At 42.3% G+C, this 20,146-nt stretch overlaps 1 protein-coding gene across 5 annotated transcripts in view; it reads left to right on the top strand.

Annotated features, from left to right (window-relative positions):
• The window catches only part of lrrtm4l1 (leucine rich repeat transmembrane neuronal 4 like 1), a 241,050-nt gene that overhangs the window by 34,340 nt on the left and 186,564 nt on the right, over window positions 1-20,146 (top strand). For 3 of the 5 annotated variants that reach the window (XR_013791932.1, XM_079524524.1, XM_079524525.1), the window contains one exon: window positions 9,729-9,853. The exons of the other annotated variants lie outside the window; for them this stretch is intronic. Coding sequence is in view for 2 of the 3 variants with exons in the window: in XM_079524524.1 (XP_079380650.1) it covers window positions 9,794-9,853 (60 nt within the window). In the remaining variant the exon portion in view is untranslated. The remainder of the gene's footprint in view (window positions 1-9,728; window positions 9,854-20,146) is intronic. 5 annotated transcript variants of the gene reach the window in all.

Consider the following 20,146-nt stretch of genomic DNA (forward strand, 5'->3'; position numbering starts at 1 on the left):
TGTCTGTTCACCCAATGTCCCATTTAGACCTGAGCTCGATTCTACAAAATGCCTTCTAAATCCTGACAGTTTTCTGAAAAACCCATGATTCTATGTCAGTCGTTCTCAAACATTTTCTTGTCAAGGACCCCCAAAAATATATGTAATTGGCCGCCGACCCCCATTTGAAAATATGTCATTCCAGGGACCTCACCAGAAGCAAAGATTTGAGCTAAAAACGTTCACTCTGAAATAATATATATTCAAAGATTTCAGGCACATTTTCACGATTTTTCAAAAATAGCAGATCTACAAGCTCATAGCACGGCACTTGGTGCCCGCTATGAGCTTGTAGATCTGCTATTTTTCAATAGCTAAAGTATAACATAATGCTTAAAACACCAAAAGGCGTTCCCGTCCAGAATGGGTAACTGATCGGACTGAATTGATTGTATTCACCTTGACATGTCTTTTTTTGTCGTTGCAATCTATTGTTTTTAACTGGTATGGGGTACACACAGGAGTCGGCAATAGGCGGCCCACGGGCCAAAACCGGCCCCTCGGAAATTATCTCTGGCTTTCTTTTTTTCAGTCTCTATTGGAGTGACAGTCCGACATATACGCTATTATGACTATAATGTCCAAATAGAGAATATTCCCACCTTAAGGATCATGCTTATTAATAAGGACAACTTTAGTTTTTTTCAACCAAGGTTCATGTTTTAGGTTGTTATTAGAGAAAGTAAAAGATGAGTGTTAATTTTCTTTAATTTGCTGCTTCCTTTGGTTTTTGGGATTTTAGCTGTTTTTGACAGGGGGGTGGGGGCATTCGAGCATGGGGCTAAATATGTATTGTTTTACAACATTTTATGGCGATTTATTTTTTTATTATTTACTATAGTCCTACTAGACCCCAAGTAATTACATCTGGCCACAGAAGATCACAGGATCTATTGAATGTAAAGGTAGCCTACTGGGGGAATGCTTACTGTGTATATTGATTGATTGATTGAAATATTTATTAACAGTTTTCAGAATTAAAGTACATTTCAAGCACAAACTCAATACAAAGGCTGTTAACTGTGAGTGGACGACCCAATTAAGCATTACACTTGTTTACAAGAGGGTCCACCATGTTCAATTCATCAAAACATTTAGAGACGTACAAATAGACACTTCTATAGACAAAGAACAGAACAGGAATTCATCATAATGGAGGTAAAAAGGGAAAAGAAACATATACAGTGAGGGAACAAAAAGGGGGGGGCGGTGGGGGGGGGATTCAGATTTTACGGGGGCCAGTTTCGAATTGCAGCCATTCGCATGTCTTAATGACTGTTGGTAGGGTGTTCCACATTTTGCTGGCATAGGAGAGAAAATAATTTAGTCCCTTGTTTGTGCCGAATCTGGGTTGTACATGGTTCGTTGCACTCCCTCTGGTGTTGTGGGTGTGGACTTCGTTAACATTAAGGAAGTATCTACACAGGTACATGGGTATCTTGGTGGTGTATCGAATCTTGTGGACCAGACCCATTGCAAGATGCTGTACTCTGTCGTCGACCCTAAGCCATTCCAGCCTGTCGAAGTGGGCAGGGGTGAGGTGGGTTCGGGGGGCGAGGCCAAGTAGGAGCCTGACCAGTTTGTTTTGGGAAGTCTGGAGCCTAGTTTTAAGGGCCTTTGAGGTGCTGTATATAGGCTCAATATGTCAGTTTGTCACATTCAATAGATTCAAAGATGCAATCATCTTTTACTTTCTCTAATAACAACCTAAAACATGAACCTTGGTTGAAAAAAACTAAAGTTGTCCTTTAAACTTTGAGGCGTGCAGAGCGAACAATCAGCAGCAGTGATAGTCACAGACAGGCAGGTCTCTCCTGCAGTGCACAGCGCACATTGGACCTCGTCAAAGTGCTTCGTCTTCTTGGGTGGAAATTAAACATTCTGAAGGTGCTTTGACTGCTATCCATGCTGCCTTCAAATTGCTCTCTAAATTATATTCTTTGCAAGCAAGCAGCCAAAATGTCACGGCAAAGCCTTTGTGTAACTTCAAAGCGGCTTGGCATTGAGAGACCCCAGGTAGGTTAAACACATTGTTTATTGTCCATATTCCACTATAAACGGCCTGTTTTCAGTGTTTCAAAATGTGTGGCAAAATGTTCTTTCTTCTTTTGGTCAACTTTTAAATGTGCTATATAAATAAAATTGACTTGACTTGACTTTTCATGCACAAGGCAGCAGGTGCAATCAATCTATTAACGAGCAATTCTCTGACATTCGGTGTTGCACACTGAATGTCTAACTCATAAGTTCACAATGCATCATGCCGCCCAGGGCTGGACTGGCCATAGGACGTACCGGGCATATTCCCGGTGGACCGCGACCGTAGGGGGCCGCCATGATATATATATATATAAAAAAAACAGGCAGGCAGGCCAATAGGTGGCAGGCCACCAGGAAAGGTCCAGGCGTGCTGCCATTCTGCCAGTGCCATCATGATAATTTCACTGTACCTGTATCAGTGAGTGACGAATAAACCCTCTTTTATCTTGAATCCTTTTGCCAGCATCATTCTTGTGAGAGCAACAAAGGGTTGTGTAGTTGTCTGTTGGTTTGTATCATTTATGTTGTTCTGTAAAAGTGGTGTTATTAGGGCTTGTTTGTTTGTGTGTGCCTCGACGGAGTGGGCGGTATAGTTTCTGCTATCTGCGCGCTGGTTGTGGTGGGCTGGTCTGGGTTAAATTCACGCGAAAATGCCCTGATGCCGCCCCTTGTTGTGAGCTTTTAGATCTGCATACTATATGAATCTCATGCTTATGTATAAGTTGTAGCCTACTTCAGGCAGAAGAGGTAGTTATGAGAATATTAGTAGGCCTATTTAAAATCATTAAAATTGTAATGATTTGTAATGAAAAAGAAAAAGAATCAGCTACAGTTGATTATGCCCAGTAGCCTACTGATTATGCCACAATGCCACAAATGTATTTTATTTTGATCCATCCCTGCCTCTCCGGGTGTGTGGTGGTGACCCAACTGTGCCACAGTGCCAACCAACATTACCCCCCCCCCCCAATGCCAATCACTATTCAAAGTAGGCCTAATGCAGAGAGAGAGAGAGCATAAGGAGGCCGACAGTGCAGGGAGTGCATGGCATCGGTGTAAAAATAGTTAATTTCAATTGAGATATTATATAAGTTGCCGTTAAAGTTGCCGGCCCGACAAAAATCGTCCTGGACAGAACTTGGCCCCAGGTAAAACCTAATTGCCTAGTACTGTGTAGAGTACTCTGCTTTAAGTGAGTTTTATATATGATATTCTTCTAACATGACGCAACTCGAGTCCACTGAATGTTTGACTCAATAAGAATCCATAGCCAGACCTTCATCCGGTCAAACGGATGTCAATCTGTGAAAAGCTGCCTCCCAGGTTCTCACTCAGTGAGTGGCATACTACTGTATCGCTCCATCTTTCCAGACTGACAGTTCCGTAACGAATGAGGACCAAACAAGAGGGGTTACAAAATGGAATTGCTTCCTTGGTTCAGTAGACTGGGATCAATTTGTTGCAGGTCTAGCGAACACAGACATGGGGTCTGTGTTAATGTGTGCAAATTACCGGCGGATACAGTAGGCAGGCTCTGGATTCAAGCTCTGAGCAATACATGGAGACCAGGCTGGTGACGTGAGGTTATGGAGGAGATTTGAGGGAAATGTACAGTACTGTATGAACGCGTGTGGGTGTCAGGGAGCTGGCACCAAATTCAAAGACCCACTGGTGAGTGGTGACCCACAGTGGTCACCTTTAAAGCTGCTATAAGCAATAATATGTCAAAATTTTAATGACTTTGTTTTTTATTTATTTATTGGTAGGTATTCAGACAGCCAGCAATGAGTAAAACACTCCCAAAAAAATGTAGTCTCTGTGACACATCTAGGGGCCACAATCTGCATTCAAAGATGTTCCTAGAAGCTTTGTCATTGGTCGGTAAGAAAACCCGGTCAAAATGACTAACCAATCAGGAAGTAGACAGGCAAATCGACCAATGACAAAGCTTCTAGGAAAATCTTTGAATGCAGATTGTGGCCCCTAGATGTGTCAGAGAAAATGAAAAGGTCATTAAAATGTTGACATTATTGCTTATAGCAGCTTTAATTAATAATAATAAAAAAAAAAAATAGATTGGTATTGAACAAATAAAACCCAATTCTAATGGTGTAAAAATAATAAGGCCATCATTTCCAGTTGAGTCACTGACATTGGCCACATATACGTATGTGATTTTGTGTCATTTGATTTGATATTTAGCCAACGCCATCACTAAGTTTCCATCACTTGCCAACAAGGCATGCAGGCATGCTGACAACAAGGCATTCAGGCTCTTGAGGCTGATAGGTGAGCTAGTGGTCTCGCCGAGCAGCTGATGTCCTCCTCGTGCACTCCGTCTGAGGCAGTGTTGATTTCGTCGACTAACTACCTTTTTTCACTGACGAAAACTAAATGGAAAATTAAACTACGATGACTGAATATATTGACAATTTCGTCAACAAATAAAAACTGGGCTAAAATGTTAGGAAGGAACTAGTAGATAAGAGATCCAGTATAAGTCATTTTACACTTGGTTGCATGCTGAAAATAGCCGATCTACAACCTCACGAGTCGCGCTGTAACACGTTGTAGATCGGCTATTTTCAGCAAGTGTAAAATCAGTCATTACGACGGCATCAAGGCCCGGCAAAATACATTTTAGTCGACTAAATCAGCCGTAGATTTCGTCGATTTAAAATCTTATGATATTTGGTCGACTAAAACTAGACTAACACTAAAACATTCATGGTGACTAAAATGTAACTAAAGGGAAGGAGGAGGAGGCAAGCTGAGGTGGTCGGAATAGTTCATCACTTGTTCCCAACTTGCACACGCTAGTGGGCTACCTAGATACATACATGCTACAGTTGGGTGCCACCGATATTGTCCCTTATCATTTGACCCATTTAGGCCTGACCTCAAATTTTTTAAAAATCCTTCTAAATCCTCTGTTTTCTGAAATAAATATTTTCACGATTTTTCAAAAATAGCAGACCTACAAGCTCGTAGCGCGCCACTCGGTGGCGCGCTATGAGCTTGTAGATCTGCTATTTTTCAATAGCTAAATTATAACATAATGTTTAAAACACCAAAAGGGGTTCCCGCCCAAAATGGGTTAACTGTCCTTTTGCGCAGATCACGCAAACCTCAGCAAAAAGAAAAGGACAATATCGATGGCCTCCAACTGTACATAATGTAAACAGACTGGCACAAGCATGTACACATCACTTCCACGCAGCAAAAGACTAGAGAGAGAGAGAGAGGACAGTGTATCCAATGAAAATTACGGGCCGTTTTCGAAATGTGCATTTCTGCAAAAGCCATACATGCGCTTTAGTCCATTTTATTTCATTTTCACGTTCATTTGTTTTATTTGTTGATTTCGTTATGGATGTTCCATTTAATCACCTGTTATTACCTACAGTATGTGTACTGTCTTTTATCCCCGATGACGGCTACTGTACGTGCCAAAACATTTTGGTTACTATTTAGTAAAAGATGGAGTTATATCCCAGTATACTACGAGTGTGGATGAAATTCTGTCACGTCACGTGTATGGTCACATGAGCAGCAGCACAGCACGCCTGTGGAAAAGTATGAATGCTGAATTCTTTTTTTTTTATATAATATTTATTTTATTTGGAAAAAGCAGTACAATAACAGCATTTCTATGTATACATAGGACACAAGTGCAGTTCCCAGGATTTTTTTTTACCCCTCTTCCCTCCCTCCCCCCTCCAAGTGACTCCATCTCCAGTGTCTCTGTAACATCCTTACTTTCTTCAGGACTACATATGGCATCAAGTCAACACTTAACAGGGGCAAAGGGCAATATCGCTTCAGAGTGTACATTTCAGAAGGAGAAAAAGAAGAGAGTGGGCAGTCAAAATAAAAGACAAAGACAAAAAAACAACAACAACCAAGAAAAGAAAGTATTTACAATATTGCTGAGGGGAACAAAAACTAAACAGCTTTGGACTTCGACCATGAGAAGAGGAAGGGTGTCTTAAACATTTTCTACAAAGATCATAAAGCAGGCTGAATGCTGAATTCTAGAAAGTAAGAATGCTGAATTACCTGCCCTGCAATTTCAAATAGCACCTAATCTTGTTGTACCTTGGAGCCAAGGAGCACTGCTCATTGGAGAGGCTGCCTACAAGTTTGACTGCTAATCTACTGTAATTCAGATTTTAATTAACACTCAGGATATTACAACTAAATGTTTAATACTTTCACATCTCATGAGTTTAACATGTCTCAGAGGAGTCTGTGATTGAATGTGTATTATAGAGAAACACAGTTTGTATTCTATACCAGGGGGCCTCATCTGTATTTTTGCCGTTTTTTTGTTCAGTATTGAGATTCCGGTGTGTGAGGATTTATTTGTTATTAATTCCATTCATGGAATGATGCATGCATTTTGTACTGGCGTGTATATAATGATGATGATGGTTTTAAATAATGAGACCATGAAATATTCAGTGAAATACTAGATTAATGTTCTTCATCCTTCCCAAGATTCTTTAACCTAATTATTTTATGTTCAACACAAAGTACTAAAGGAAGCAAAAATCCAATGCAGAAACGGTACCATGCAAAAAAATCAGACCAGTCTGAAGCGAGTGGTGCAACAGCACCCCCTATTGGTACTCTAAACATCGGGACTGCTGTTCCTTGGAGTGGTTGCAACACTCAAAAACAACAGTTTGAATGCCTTCAAAATACACTTTTGTTTTTACAAAACCCTTCCCCAGGCAGCAATCATTTATGCCTGAGTTTTGTACTCGAAATGCGTTGCTGAGTAGTCTGTAAGAGTTCTTGCCAAATCTTTTTTGTCTGCCTACTAGACAAATGTAAAAAATATGCTTATTTGAAGACATTACAGCTATCTTTTGCATGGTAAAGTGGTCTCCCTGCTCTGTTTTTCTAATGTTTATAGTCAAAGCACTGCAGCACTTTGCATAGTTATCTTACTTACCACAGAATGGATCAAATAGAATACCAAATCAAGGATTCAGAAGATAACAATGTTTTTATTTCTTTTTACTAAACATCTCCATATTTTGACATGAAGTCCATTAATCCATTTGTTTTGTGTTGCATAAAAGATGCAGATAAACATTTCAACATAAACAATGATTCTTCGCATCTACCGTAGCTCTTTGTCCGTTGGGTTGTTTTTCAATAAGAAGCATTAAAGATTAATTACCCTTTTCCCAGAATAGGCATTGTGATCACTTATAGTGTTCACAATGATCTCACATTAACAGGCATTGTGCTGCGCTACACTGCTATAAAAATAGTTTTTCTAGGGGAAGTGTACTCACATTTAGAAACATTTATGTAATTCTCATTTGCATATAACTGGTGGGAGTGGGAGTGTGATCACTCTGGTAGATGATTGTGTTTCCACAACCCCTGGAGGTATTCAAAACTTGACTCTAACCCTGCCTCATGCAGTCCCTCGACGGTGAAAAAATAATAGATTGATGTCTTTGAAATGCCCTCCAGAGTTCGGCACGGTGGCATGGTTAGCCTACAGTAGATGTGACATGAACCACAGGCTTTTACAAATGGTCAGAACACTTAGGTTGACACCAAACTATTCATTTGGGCAACCACGAGAGAGGTAATTTGATATTTCATACTTAGCGTGGTCTGGTAAAAGCAGTGCCAGAGATGGATCATGCGGCATGTCATTAGTCTATGAATGAGTGTGCCTGTTTTGCTAATGACAGTGGAAGCAAGCCCAGGGCTTATCTTGCCATTTCCCACCTTGAGTTCTGCTGACTCCTGCTCTACTGTTTGTCTTCAGGTAGACTGTATAGACTAAAGACCTCTGCTGTTCTTATTCATCACGTTTGATCTTGGCATAATACAATTAACAAACGGCCGATGGAGCGAATGGCGTTCAAGTCTGTTCATTCACTCACTATTTTTGACAGCTCAGTTGTACAGTTACGTATCGCTATCAGTGAGCCTCCACCAATGTTCATATAGTGATGTACAGCTGACTGGTAGAGGCATAATTTTGTTTATTTTTAAACATTTTTAACACTTTACTTCTTTTTTTTTAAACTAATTTAATTAACACTTTACTGAAGGTAAAGAATGTATGAAAGGGCCTGGGCCGTGGCTCAGCGGTCCAGGCACCTTGGCTGGTGATCCAGTCTGGCAGTGTGCCGCGGGTTCGACTCCCGATCCCGACTGCCTTTACTGCATGTCACTCCCCCATCTCTCTCCCTATTTCCTGTCAGCCTACTGTCTGTCCCTCCATAAAAAATATAAAATAAAGGCGAAAGCCACAAAAAAAAAACATTAAAAAAAAAAAAAAAAAGAATGTATGAAAGAAACGCGTGAGCTTAAGTATACTAACTAATTTGCTTAACCTTTCAAGGAGTTTGGAACAATTAAGCCTTTCAAAAACATTGAAATCATAACAGTTTCTATAAATGCTTCGCTCAACTAGAGACTTTTGTTGCTAAGACACGAACGAAGGAACGAATGAACAAACGCACACACACACACACACACACACACATGCACGCACACAGTACACACGCACGCACACTGTCTTGGGCAGCGGCAATGGACAAACTCAGGTCACCTCATCACCCCGATAAGTGCTCACGGCACTTCATCTTTAAGATTTTAATCAACCAATCTGGCAGATTCTTATAATGTACAGTGAATACGTATATATCACCTGACAGTTTGGAATTTATGAAAAACTGGAGAAAAAAAATCAGCAGTCATGTAAAGTAGTCTTATAGCTTACATAAGCTAGTCAAGGGGCTAATTGCATGGGATATGGCTCTATGGCCCTTTGAAAGTGTTCATGCTTGTGTATAGACAAACGTAAGCTGTACTCAAGTCAAATCTTCTTTTCAACAACAACAAAACAAAGGAAGTTTTGAACATTTTAAAACTGGTGAACGTAGCCACCTGGAAATACATGGCGATGGGGAGGGTAGCAAAGTTAGAAAATAGTGAAAGAATATAGGTTGTCCTGGGACTGAAACAGATGTACAAGAACAGCATACAGATCTTTCACTTCACACACTGAAAAGAGAAATGGTGCTTCTCTTCTCTCATCACTCTTGGGGAGATCTTTTTTTTAAAAACTTAGTTACATAGGATTGTCAACCTGCCTAGTAAGACTGGGTATACAGCTCAGCTAGTGATGAAAGGACAGGCTTTTTTTTTTTTTTTTAGAGATGGGACACACCAATGGTTAAGTATGGTCTTACTAAGGTAGCCTGGTGCGGCCAGACTCATAGCGAGGGTTCACTGAAGTTTCCTCCCCGCATATGAGGAAGAAAATCTTCAGTGAATCCCCGCTATGAGGCTGGCCAAGCCAGGCTATTACTAAGGGGCCATAGTTGAATTAGTAGAGAGCCGGCCTGGGAATCAGAAGGTCCCTGGTGTGTGTTTGTCCCCGCGCTCACTTGAGAAGCACTCAGCTGGAAATGTGAATTTCCCCCATGGGATGAAATGGGTTTAATTACTAATCATACAGGATTGAATTGGTTCATCTAGTGAGTTTTGTCTGCTGTTGTTTCAAATATATTGTCATTTATTTGTATTCTTGTATAACAACACATATGACATGAAAAATGAGGCTATGAAGAATCAATCTAAAAAAAAATTTTTTACCTTTCATACAGGTGAGAGACGACATACAGATGAGGTCACAGAGGAAGTCACAGACAACGGAAGCAGATGGAAACGGATGATTTGCTGTGGCGACCCCGATGGGAATTTGCTGAAAGAAAAAGATGATGATACACAGGTAATTTCATTGGGACCTGAGGTCTCATTCTCAAGAGAGACCTGCGGTTAAAATATTACAATATACCAGTAAGACGTCTGCCCTGAGGCACGCATCCGCCTGGGTGGCGGCAGACTGCTGGGTGAGTGCTGGCGCTTGCCGTGGAGGGTCAGATCAACATGTGGAATGAATTCTGTACTGGCCATATGTGGAGCGTGTCTTGAGTAGGGATGGGTATCGTTTAGGCATGTAACGATATATCGTATATCGCAATATATCGATATTATAAATAAAATAAAATAAAAATCGATTTTCAAAAAAAAAAAAAGGAAAACTTTTTTTTTATTTTTTTAGGGGGGGGGGGGGGTAGTGTGTGATATGAAATGTGAGCTGTAATCATATTCCATCATATTCACATGCTTTTGGAGAGAAATGAGACAGACTCCATGCAGTCACTTTCAGTAGTAGAGGCCTGCAGAGGGGAGCTGTATGTGTCTGTGACTATGCCCAGGTGATGGTCGTTATTGATGCTCATTAATACATCAAGGAAGGCAATTATGTTTGCAATGTAGTTACATAAAAAATGTGAAAAAAGCTTGGGGGGGAAGATAAATCATTAAAAAAAAGTTTGTTTGGTAATTTGTCTGGAAAATAATTGTGTTGAAAATATTGTGAAAAATCGTATCGTGAACCTCATATCGTGATACGTATCGTATCGTGAGTTGAGTGTATCGTTACATGCCTAGTATCGTTAGGATTTTTATGAGTCCGGTACCGATTCCGGTATTGCTTATCGATTCCGGTTCCTATAACGGTTCCCTATTTTGGTTCCAAAATGGTATAAAATGACTATAACGGTATATCTTACTGTAAACAACAGGATAAAAAGGGAAGAATAATAATAAATATATAGCATGTGACTGCGCGCATCTGTAGGAGCCGATAGGGAGAACCGAAATGTAATTATTTGACTGGGTACCCGGTACGCGGTACCCAATGTTCGGTTCGGTACCCGGAACCCAAGCATGTTCGGTTCGAGGTTCGGGACCCACCCCTAGTCTTGAGTGTACAGTACAGGGTCAGCTCCGGTCCTTAATTTTCGGGCTGCCGGGCGCGGCTGCACTAATAACTTTGGGGCAGGCCCGTCTAGAGTTTGAATGGACAGGTATCAGTGGGACTGACAGCCATATATGGTGGCGTGACGGATGGAACAACTGACAGGTTTTGCAGGTTTTCGTAGTAGGTCGCAACAATCAACTATTATGGGACTACAGCAAGACATGGATTAAAGGCAGTACAGTACAGCAAAATCTTAATATTGGGAAGTAGTTTGCATTTACATAATGTGTTATAATCCCTATAAAAGAAACAACTTTAGTCACATAATACATTGGGTCCAAATAAAATGATCAACACAAAGTTTGGATCCCTTTGGGAATCACTGGGAGTGGGAAGAAAAATGGTTTAAAATGCACACAAAACACGAACAAGGTCAATAAATAAGAAATAAAAACGCAAAACGCTGAAGATAAATAAATAAGGAAATAAAAACATCTAAGTTTCCAAGGCTATACCTGGAGACTGATGCTACTGCATGTTGTAGAAAGCGAACAAATAGGCTACTTTATGAAAGTTATTGCAGTTTCTTGCCAACAAAACCGACAAAATAACATGCTGCATAGGTCCCAAAAACATGAAATACAGTTTCCAAAACATATCCCAGGATCAAGAAGATGGGTCGCACACATCAAGACTGTGGTTCAAAAAGTTTTATTTCAAACCATATGACAACAAACATTTCGGCTATCCAGCCTTCATCAGTGTGTCAAAACATATCCCTCCCATGGTGTCTATTAGCTGGAAATACATTGGTACTGTATTTCGGCAAGAGACAGTCTATCTCTTGCCAAGAAACGCATGCTAAGCTCTGCCCACCATATCTCCTCCAGGCTACAGGGAGTTCCTCCGTTTCTTTAGCTCCAACAACAAAACGAGTGCAAAGCAAACTGCATGTGTCTGTGTGCGTGGGTGTGGATTTGTATGCCTGTACATGCGTGTTGTATGCACATGTGTGTGTGTGTGTGTGTGTGCATGCGCGTGTTTGCTCGCCCACGCATTTTGCATTCATAATGTATTTGTGTCTGTATGTATACAAATTTGGGGGGTGGTGTGTCTGTCACGCAGAAACCTTTAATCTACATATTGTTCAACTATTAATTTCCCTCTCCCACAAAAGGAGAAAGAATTGCCGGTTTTCTACATATTGAGCCAATGGGAAAAATATTAACAAAGAGCTTCGGTGACGAGTTAAGAACAACATTGCTTTGAAACGGATGTTCTCTTTTCCATATCCTGACAAGTAAACAGTGTGCGTACATTCAAACTGGGTGCGCATGCATTCTGCATGCCGAGGAGGCATTGTCTTTGTTTTATCACTAAGAAGCTAGAGGCACACAGTCAGTCTTGAAGTGCAGGTTACTAAGCCCAATGTACATACAGGATTAGCATCTTGTCCTGGGGGCTTACGTACGTACGCCATGCTGTGATGTGAAACATCTACCTCTTAGCCAATCACGTTCCAGCGTTCACCTGAACCAGTTACAATGTCACTCTCAAATAAATGAGTGTGTGTGTGTGGTAAGAATTCCAATATTATGTTCTGATGCCAAAAACAGTAGGTTGGCCTGTGACAAGCAACGTGATCGTACCACACTGTCTTGAGTTTAGTTTTTAATTAGTCATCATGGTAAATGAGCCTCAAGCCTTCACCTTTTCTAGTATTCTAATTCCACTTAATAGCTTATTTTTGTTAAATAGATGGTTTTCAAAGTTTTTGCTCCCAAGGCGCAATAAAGAAATATATATATATATATATATATATATATATATATATATATATATATATATATATATATATATATATATATATACACTCCAAGCTTGTCAGACTATCCAGGAATGGTCTCAGGAATAGAATATAAAAGGAGAGGGTGGGGCACAGGGAGAGCAAGGCGAAAAGGAAAACAAACCACAAAGAGAAACATGTCGAGCATTTAGAAATCAAAGACTATACCAGGTGAATTAATTGTATTGATAACTGATCTGTATTCAATGAAGAGCATTCTCACATTATGTGACTCAGTGCATATATTGTAGATCACTGCTTCCCAAACAGTGGGTTGGGACCCATTTGTGGGTCACAGACCAATTTGTATGGGTCATCATGACTTAAGTAAATTTAGAAATTCCACAGTTGGATTGCTGATCTACAAGCTTGCAACAGGCAAGTGTTGTGCGCTTGTAGATCTGCTATTTTCACTAATTTGGGTCCCGGACAAACGTCTAATCTCTCTTTTGGGTCTTGAGCTAAAAAGTTTGGGAACCTCTGCTTGCACATGTACAGGACAATGAAAGGGAAAACAAACCACAAAGAGAAACATGTCGAGCATATAGAAATCAAAGACTATACCAGGTGAATTAATTGTACTACCGTCACATTGTGCGACAAACAACTGATGCCAGAGCAATATTTGACCAAAAAGTTGAACTTGGTCTTTCTTGACATCATGAGATTACCATTCTCAGAAGAGAGCTGTCAAAGTCAAAGTCGTACGATTAGTCACAGACGCAGGGGTATCATTAGTTGATTTGACCCCCAATCCATTCCCTTTGATGCCGAGTGCCAAGCAGGTAGGCATTGGGTCCCATTTTTACAGTCTTTGGTATGACCCAGCCGGGGATCGAACCCCGACCTCCCAGTTTCAGAGCGGACACTCTAACCACAAGGCCATACAAATGTATGTACAGTATGCCATTTGCTGCCATATAGACATAGCAGATAGTGATGGATCCCTTAATTCTATTGATGTTTGTAGCTGTTTTTTAAGTCTGGCGTTGCTACTGTAGGTAAAAGCTTTGCTCTGCAGACCTGGGATATATATCTGTCATCAGGGGTGACAGAAAGGTAAAAGGTTTATGAATAATTAGCTGTGCAGATTTGAGTGAATATATATATATATATATATATATATATATATATATATATATATATATATATATATAAAAAAAACATGTATTTACACAGTGTCTGCCTTAATTGTCAGATGATGCATTACATCTTTAATCCAGTGAGTGAAGATTGGGGGAAACCTTTCCTTCCAGTTACGCAATTACGCAAAACATTTGTCATCTTGACAAGGGTTTTGAAACCTATTCTTAAGCATTCTGGGTTATCTGGAGTAAGCCAAAATATGTGTAGAAAAGACAGAAAATTGATTGCAGGGGGCACGGTGGCATAGTCGGTAGTGCTGTCGCCTCACAGCTAGAAGGTCCTGGGTTCGATTCCCGCTGGGGACGTGTTCTCTCCTCCGTGTCATCAGTACCCATACCGGAGGCGGGGTTGGCGAAAGGGCCTTCCTGTGTGGAGTTTGCATGTTCTCCCCGTGTCCCCTAGGGTAGGTACCCTCACATGTTCTCCCCGTGTCCCCTAGGGTAGGTACCCTCACATGTTCTCCACGTGTCCGCTAGGGTAGGTACCCTTACAAAAAACATGCAGAAACTGAGTGCCCTCCAACCCCACAAGGCCACAGGCCATGACAACATTCCCTCCAAATTTCTCAGAGACTCAGCCATCTCTATAGCTCCAATCATCACCCACATAGTAAACCTCTCCATCAAACAGGGACAGGTCCCCCAAGATTTCAAACTGGCCAAAGTAACCCCCTTGCACAAGAAAGGGAGTAAATTAGACCCCGGCAACTACCGCCCTATTTCTATTCTTAGTTCCATCTCGAAAGTGATGGAAAAAATAGTCTATGAACAGGTTGAAAAGTATCTTGCCACTAATAAATTATTGTACGAGTTCCAATCTGGCTTCAGAACATCCCACTCCACTGACACATGCCTTCTCTATTTGAGCGACCACATCAAACAAGAGGTGGACGCTGGCAAATACTGCGGCATGGTCAAGCTGGACCTCCAAAAGGCTTTTGACACCGTGAACCACTCCATACTGGTTAACAAGCTAAAAGCAATTGGTTTCGATAGCACATCAGTGAGCTGGATGCAATCCTACCTGGAGGGGAGAGAACAGATGGTGGAAGTGAACGGAACACTGTCCCCCCCCCCTCCCAGTGAGCTGTGGCGTTCCACAAGGAAGCATACTAGGGCCTCTACTGTTCCTAATATATGTAAACGACATGACTTCAGCTTGTGACTGCAACTTGTTCCTGTTCGCAGATGACTCAGCACTGCTGGTCTCGGACAGGGACAAACTGCAGGTTGAAAATGCCCTCAGCTCTGAACTCGGTAGAATCTGCACCTGGCTCGCTGATAACAAACTATCCTTACACCTGGGAAAAACTGAATCCATTCTCTTTGGCTCTAATAGTAATCTCAGCAAGGCAAATGGCTTCTTGGTTAGAGTGGGTGACAATGTTATCACACGTAAAGATGAAATTACCTACCTAGGTTCCATCCTGGAGGCTAATCTTTCCGGTGATAAAATGGCCACCAACGTAATCAAAAAGGTCAACCATAGAACAAGATTCCTTTACAGGATCTCCTCACTGGTCAACAAAAACACCTTGAAGACCTTAACAGGAGCCCTTGTACAGGGTTTCTTTGACTATGCATGCACCTCCTGGTACCACAGCACCTCAAAGGCCCTTAAAACCAGGCTCCAGACTTCCCAAAACAAACTGGTCAGGCTCCTACTTACAATTTACAATTTACAATTTAGGCATTTAGCAGACGCTCTTAATCCAGAGCGACTTACAATAAGCAAGAACAAAAAGCATGGGAATACATCACATATGTAAAAAAGCATTTATCGCGAAACATGCGTAAGCTAAGAACGTGACTAGAACATATCTATATAATGACACTATACATATAAACTATAACTAGAACATATCTATATAATGACACTATACATATAAACTACACATATATGCTATACTATGCTGTACATATATACTATGAAGTGCTATGACTACTATACACTATATACTATGAAGTGCTATGACTACATACAATGCACTTATTGTGCTGTCTACATGATATGCTATAAGTCTGTTTCAAATGCTATATAAGTCTAAGAAGTGCTGTCTAAGGGGGGTAGGGTAAGTGCTATGGGCCATGATGGAGTCTGAAAAGGTGGGTTTTCAGACTACGGCGGAAGATCGGGAGTGATGCTGCAGTTCTGATTGCAACGGGAAGTGCATTCCACAGTTTTGGGGCCAGAAGGGAGAAGAGTTTGGGACGTGTGGAGCGTTGTCCCGGCGTTTTTAGTGAGGGTACTTCCAGCTTCCCTGCGTTGGCTGATCTGAGTGCGCGGGAGGGTTTGTAGGGTTCAATCATGCTGGCAAGATATGGGGGAGCCATACCTTTGGTTGCTTTAAATGCCAACATCAGAGTTTTGTATTCTGTGCGGGCAGCGACCGGGAGCCAGTGCAGGGAGCGGAGCAGGGGGGAGACATGTGAGAATTTTGGCTGGTTGAAGACCAAGCGAGCTGCGGCATTTTGGATCAGTTGGAGAGGCTTCAGTGCACATGCCGGTAGGCCAGTAAGGAGAGAGTTACAATAGTCAAGTTTTGACAGGACTGTTGTCTGGATTAGGAGCTGGGATGATTCCTGGGTGAGGAACGGTCTAATTCGTCGTATGTTATAGAGTGTGAACCTACAGGATCGAGTGACAGCTGTGATGTGAGTTTTGAACGAGAGCTGACTGTCCAGGACAACACCAAGGTTCCTGGCTGTTGGGACAGACGTTACCAGGGCGTTGTCTACGGAAATAGTTAGCTCCCGCATCGGGCAGGACTTAGCTGGGAAGAAGAGAAGCTCAGTCTTGTCTGGGTTCAGCTTGAGGTGGTTGGAGGACATCCACTGTGAGATGTCAGCCAGGCAAGCAGTGATGCGCTCTTCCACCTGGGTGGCAGAGGGGGGGAAGGATAGAAACAGTTGTGTGTCATCGGCATAACAGTGATAGGATATATTGTGAGCAGAGATGATAGTGCCAAGGGATTTAGTGTACAGTGAGAAAAGGAGGGGACCAAGTACAGATCCCTGTGGGACCCCAGTTTGGAGGGTTCGGGGGGATGATAACAGACCTTTCCAGGAGACCTGGTAGGTCCGGTCGGTGAGGTAAGAGGAGAACCACTTTAGTGCCGTCCCGCCGATGCCTAGATCCGCTAGGGTGTCTAGGAGCAGCTGGTGGTTCACTGTGTCAAATGCTGCTGATAGGTCTAGGAGAATCAGGACTGCGGAGTGGGTACTTGACCTAGCCCCCCGAACCCACCTCACCCCTGCCCACTTCGACAGGCTGGAATGGCTTAGGGTCGACGACAGAGTACAGCATCTTGCAATGGGTCTGGTCCACAAGATTCGATACACCACCAAGATACTCATGTACCTGTCTAGATACTTCCTTAATGTTAACGGAGTCCACACCCACAACACCAGAGGGAGTGCAACGAACCATGTACAACCCAGATTCGGCACAAACAAGTGACTAAATTATTTTCGCTCCTATGCCACCAAAATGTGGAACGCCCTACCAACTGTCATTAAGACATGCAAATCCCTTGACTCTTTCAAAACCGCTCTCAAAGGGCACCTACGGACGGCTGCAATTCGAAACTGGCCCCTGTAAAATCGGAATCCCTCAAACACGAACGCAAGGACAACACAAGAGACGGTCGCGGCCACACAGCCAACTCAAGGTATGGCCACTGAGCCAACTTGGGGACCCAACGCAAGGACAACTAAAGAGACGGTCACGGCCACACAGCCAACTCAAGGTACGGCCACGGAGCCGACTTGGGGACCCAACGCAGCTCCTCCAAGGAAAACAAACAAATTAACGGAGCTGAACGTGAATCCCCCCCACCGCCCACCCTTTTTTTCCCCCTCACTGTATATGTTTCTTTTCCCTTTTTACCTCCTTTATGATGAATTCCTGTTCTGTCTATAGAAGTGTCTATTTGTACGTCTCTAAATGTTTTGATGATTTGAACATGGTGGACCCTATTGGAAACAAGTGTAATGCTTAATTGGGTCGTCCACTCACAGTTAACAGCCTTTGTATTGAGTTTGTGCTTGAAATGTACTGTAATTCTGCAAACTGTTAATAAATTCTTCAATCAATCAATCAATCAAGCAGTAACCCTGGTCTCTAAACATCCTCCCATTGGCCAGCGGAAAGGAACTGGTCGGAATAACGTGTTCCTTCCACGCGCTACTTCCGGCCAGGGAAACTCTCCCCATGTCAGGTGAAAAGAAGCAGCTTGGACTCCTCATGCATAGAAGGAAGCATGAGGTCAGTGCGCTGCCCCCCTGGGGGGGATAAAATCGTAGGATAAAAAAAGAAAGAAAATTGATTGCAAAAAAAAGAAACAAACAAGCAAGCAAAAAGAAACAACAGCAATTACATGTGAGAGCCTGAGGGTATACAAGCTGATGCTTGTTTAGATCAAGCACATATTTTGTTACAGATTTAGCCAACAGAAAACGGTGGGTGAGAGTCTGAAAATGCACCTCTTCAGGCTCAACCTCACCCTCCAGCATCCTTTACTTCATATGGGGGGCTTTGTTGTGGAGCTTGATGGCTTGTTCTGGCACCAAGCCAGGACTGTCGGAATCATTTTTCCTTTGTTTTCGTACAGTGGCAGGGGGGGGGGGGGGGGGGGGGGGGCTGATGAGTCTGGCTGAACGTGGTCCTCGTCCCCACTACCACATACTGCAGTGACGGGAGGGGTAGTGTCCAGCTTCCTTGTCACCCTCCCCTCCCCTCTGCAGCCACCTCAAGATTAGCCTGGAACTCACCTATGCTTTTTATGGCATAGGCAGCTCCCGGCAGGATCCGCCAGCAGAAACTATGCGCTGCTGCTAGACATGAGACTAATTCATTAGAGCGACAGAGAGTGAGAGGAGTGTGTGTGTGTGTGTATATGTGTGCGTGTGCGTGTCAATTTAACAAAGGTGCAGACGATCAGAAATCAGCAGAGAGTGAGTGATGTTTGCGCTACTGTATGCCGAATTGAAGTGGACTCGGACCCAGACTTTTTTTTTCTCCCTGGAAAAAAAAACGTCTGGGTTTCCGAGGCTACCTCAAGATTGTCCAGTTTAACTACAGAGCTATAGCCTTCCTCACCAGCTTGTTCATTTTGTTAGCATTGCATCTGTTGATGTTATCCCCCCACATTTATACCATGGCAAAGAAGAGATACTGGATACTGGGGTATTGAATTCACAGGAGGATCCCAATGGAAACAAACAAGCCATAGTGCTTTCTTGGGTTCAATCCTTTTAGCACAGTATTTTGTATGAATCTGTACTTTCTGTGCTTTTTTTGTGTGTGCAAATTCTTCAAGTATTCAATCAAAAGTAGGTTAATTTAACTCTGAGTTTATCACATGTACAGACATCAACATCTGCCATTGCTGTGCAGTGAGTAAGTGCTCAACAGCATGGAAAGTAAAGTACATTAAAGTGACATCCCTTCAGTATACTGCACACGTCTAAGTAAACGTTGATGAGATGAAGTAGACCTTGGCTTTAAAGCATGTACCATTCCATTACTTATAAGAGTGTGCACACTATAGCTGTGCTTATCAAGGTCACAGAGAGACAGAAAGATTTCTATATAGTGTCACCAAAAGAAAAGACACGTCAGAGCTCTCCAGGACTGACGACACCTCTGGCCCTGCGCTTCAAGGGGCGCCCCGACCAATGGACTGAATAATAGATTCGCAACAGGTCGTATCTGCTTTTATCCATGTTCAATTGCTGTTCATATTCATATCACGTGGTCCCATTTTGTAATCATTAAATATTTCTTAAACCATTCTGAGCGGGAACCCCTTTTGGTGTTTTTTTTTTATGTTTTCTTTTTTGGCTTTCGCCTTTATTTTATATTTGTTATAGAGGGACAGACAGTAGGCTGGCAGGGAATGGGGGAGAGAGATGGGAGGGGGTGTGACATGCAGTGAGGGCCGTCGGGATCGGGAGTCGAACCCGCGGCACAGTGCCAGACTTGGGCTACCGGCCAGGGAGCCACGGCCCAGGCCTCCTTTTGTTGTTTTAAGCATTATGTTATGCTTTAGCAAAAATATCAGATTATGAACTTGTAGGTCTGCTATTTTTGAAAAATGATGATGGTGAAAATCTTTAAATATCTTTCAGAGCAAACGTTTTTAACTTAAATCTTTGCTTCTGGAACCGGTCCCTGGAACAACATATTTTCACATGGGGGTCGGCGGCCAATTACATATATTTTTGTGGACCTTGACATGAAAATGTTTGAGAACGACTGAC

The sequence above is a fragment of the Electrona antarctica genome (genome assembly GCF_951216825.1).
Source record: "Electrona antarctica genome assembly, chromosome: 16".
Classification (NCBI taxonomy): domain Eukaryota; kingdom Metazoa; phylum Chordata; class Actinopteri; order Myctophiformes; family Myctophidae; genus Electrona; species Electrona antarctica.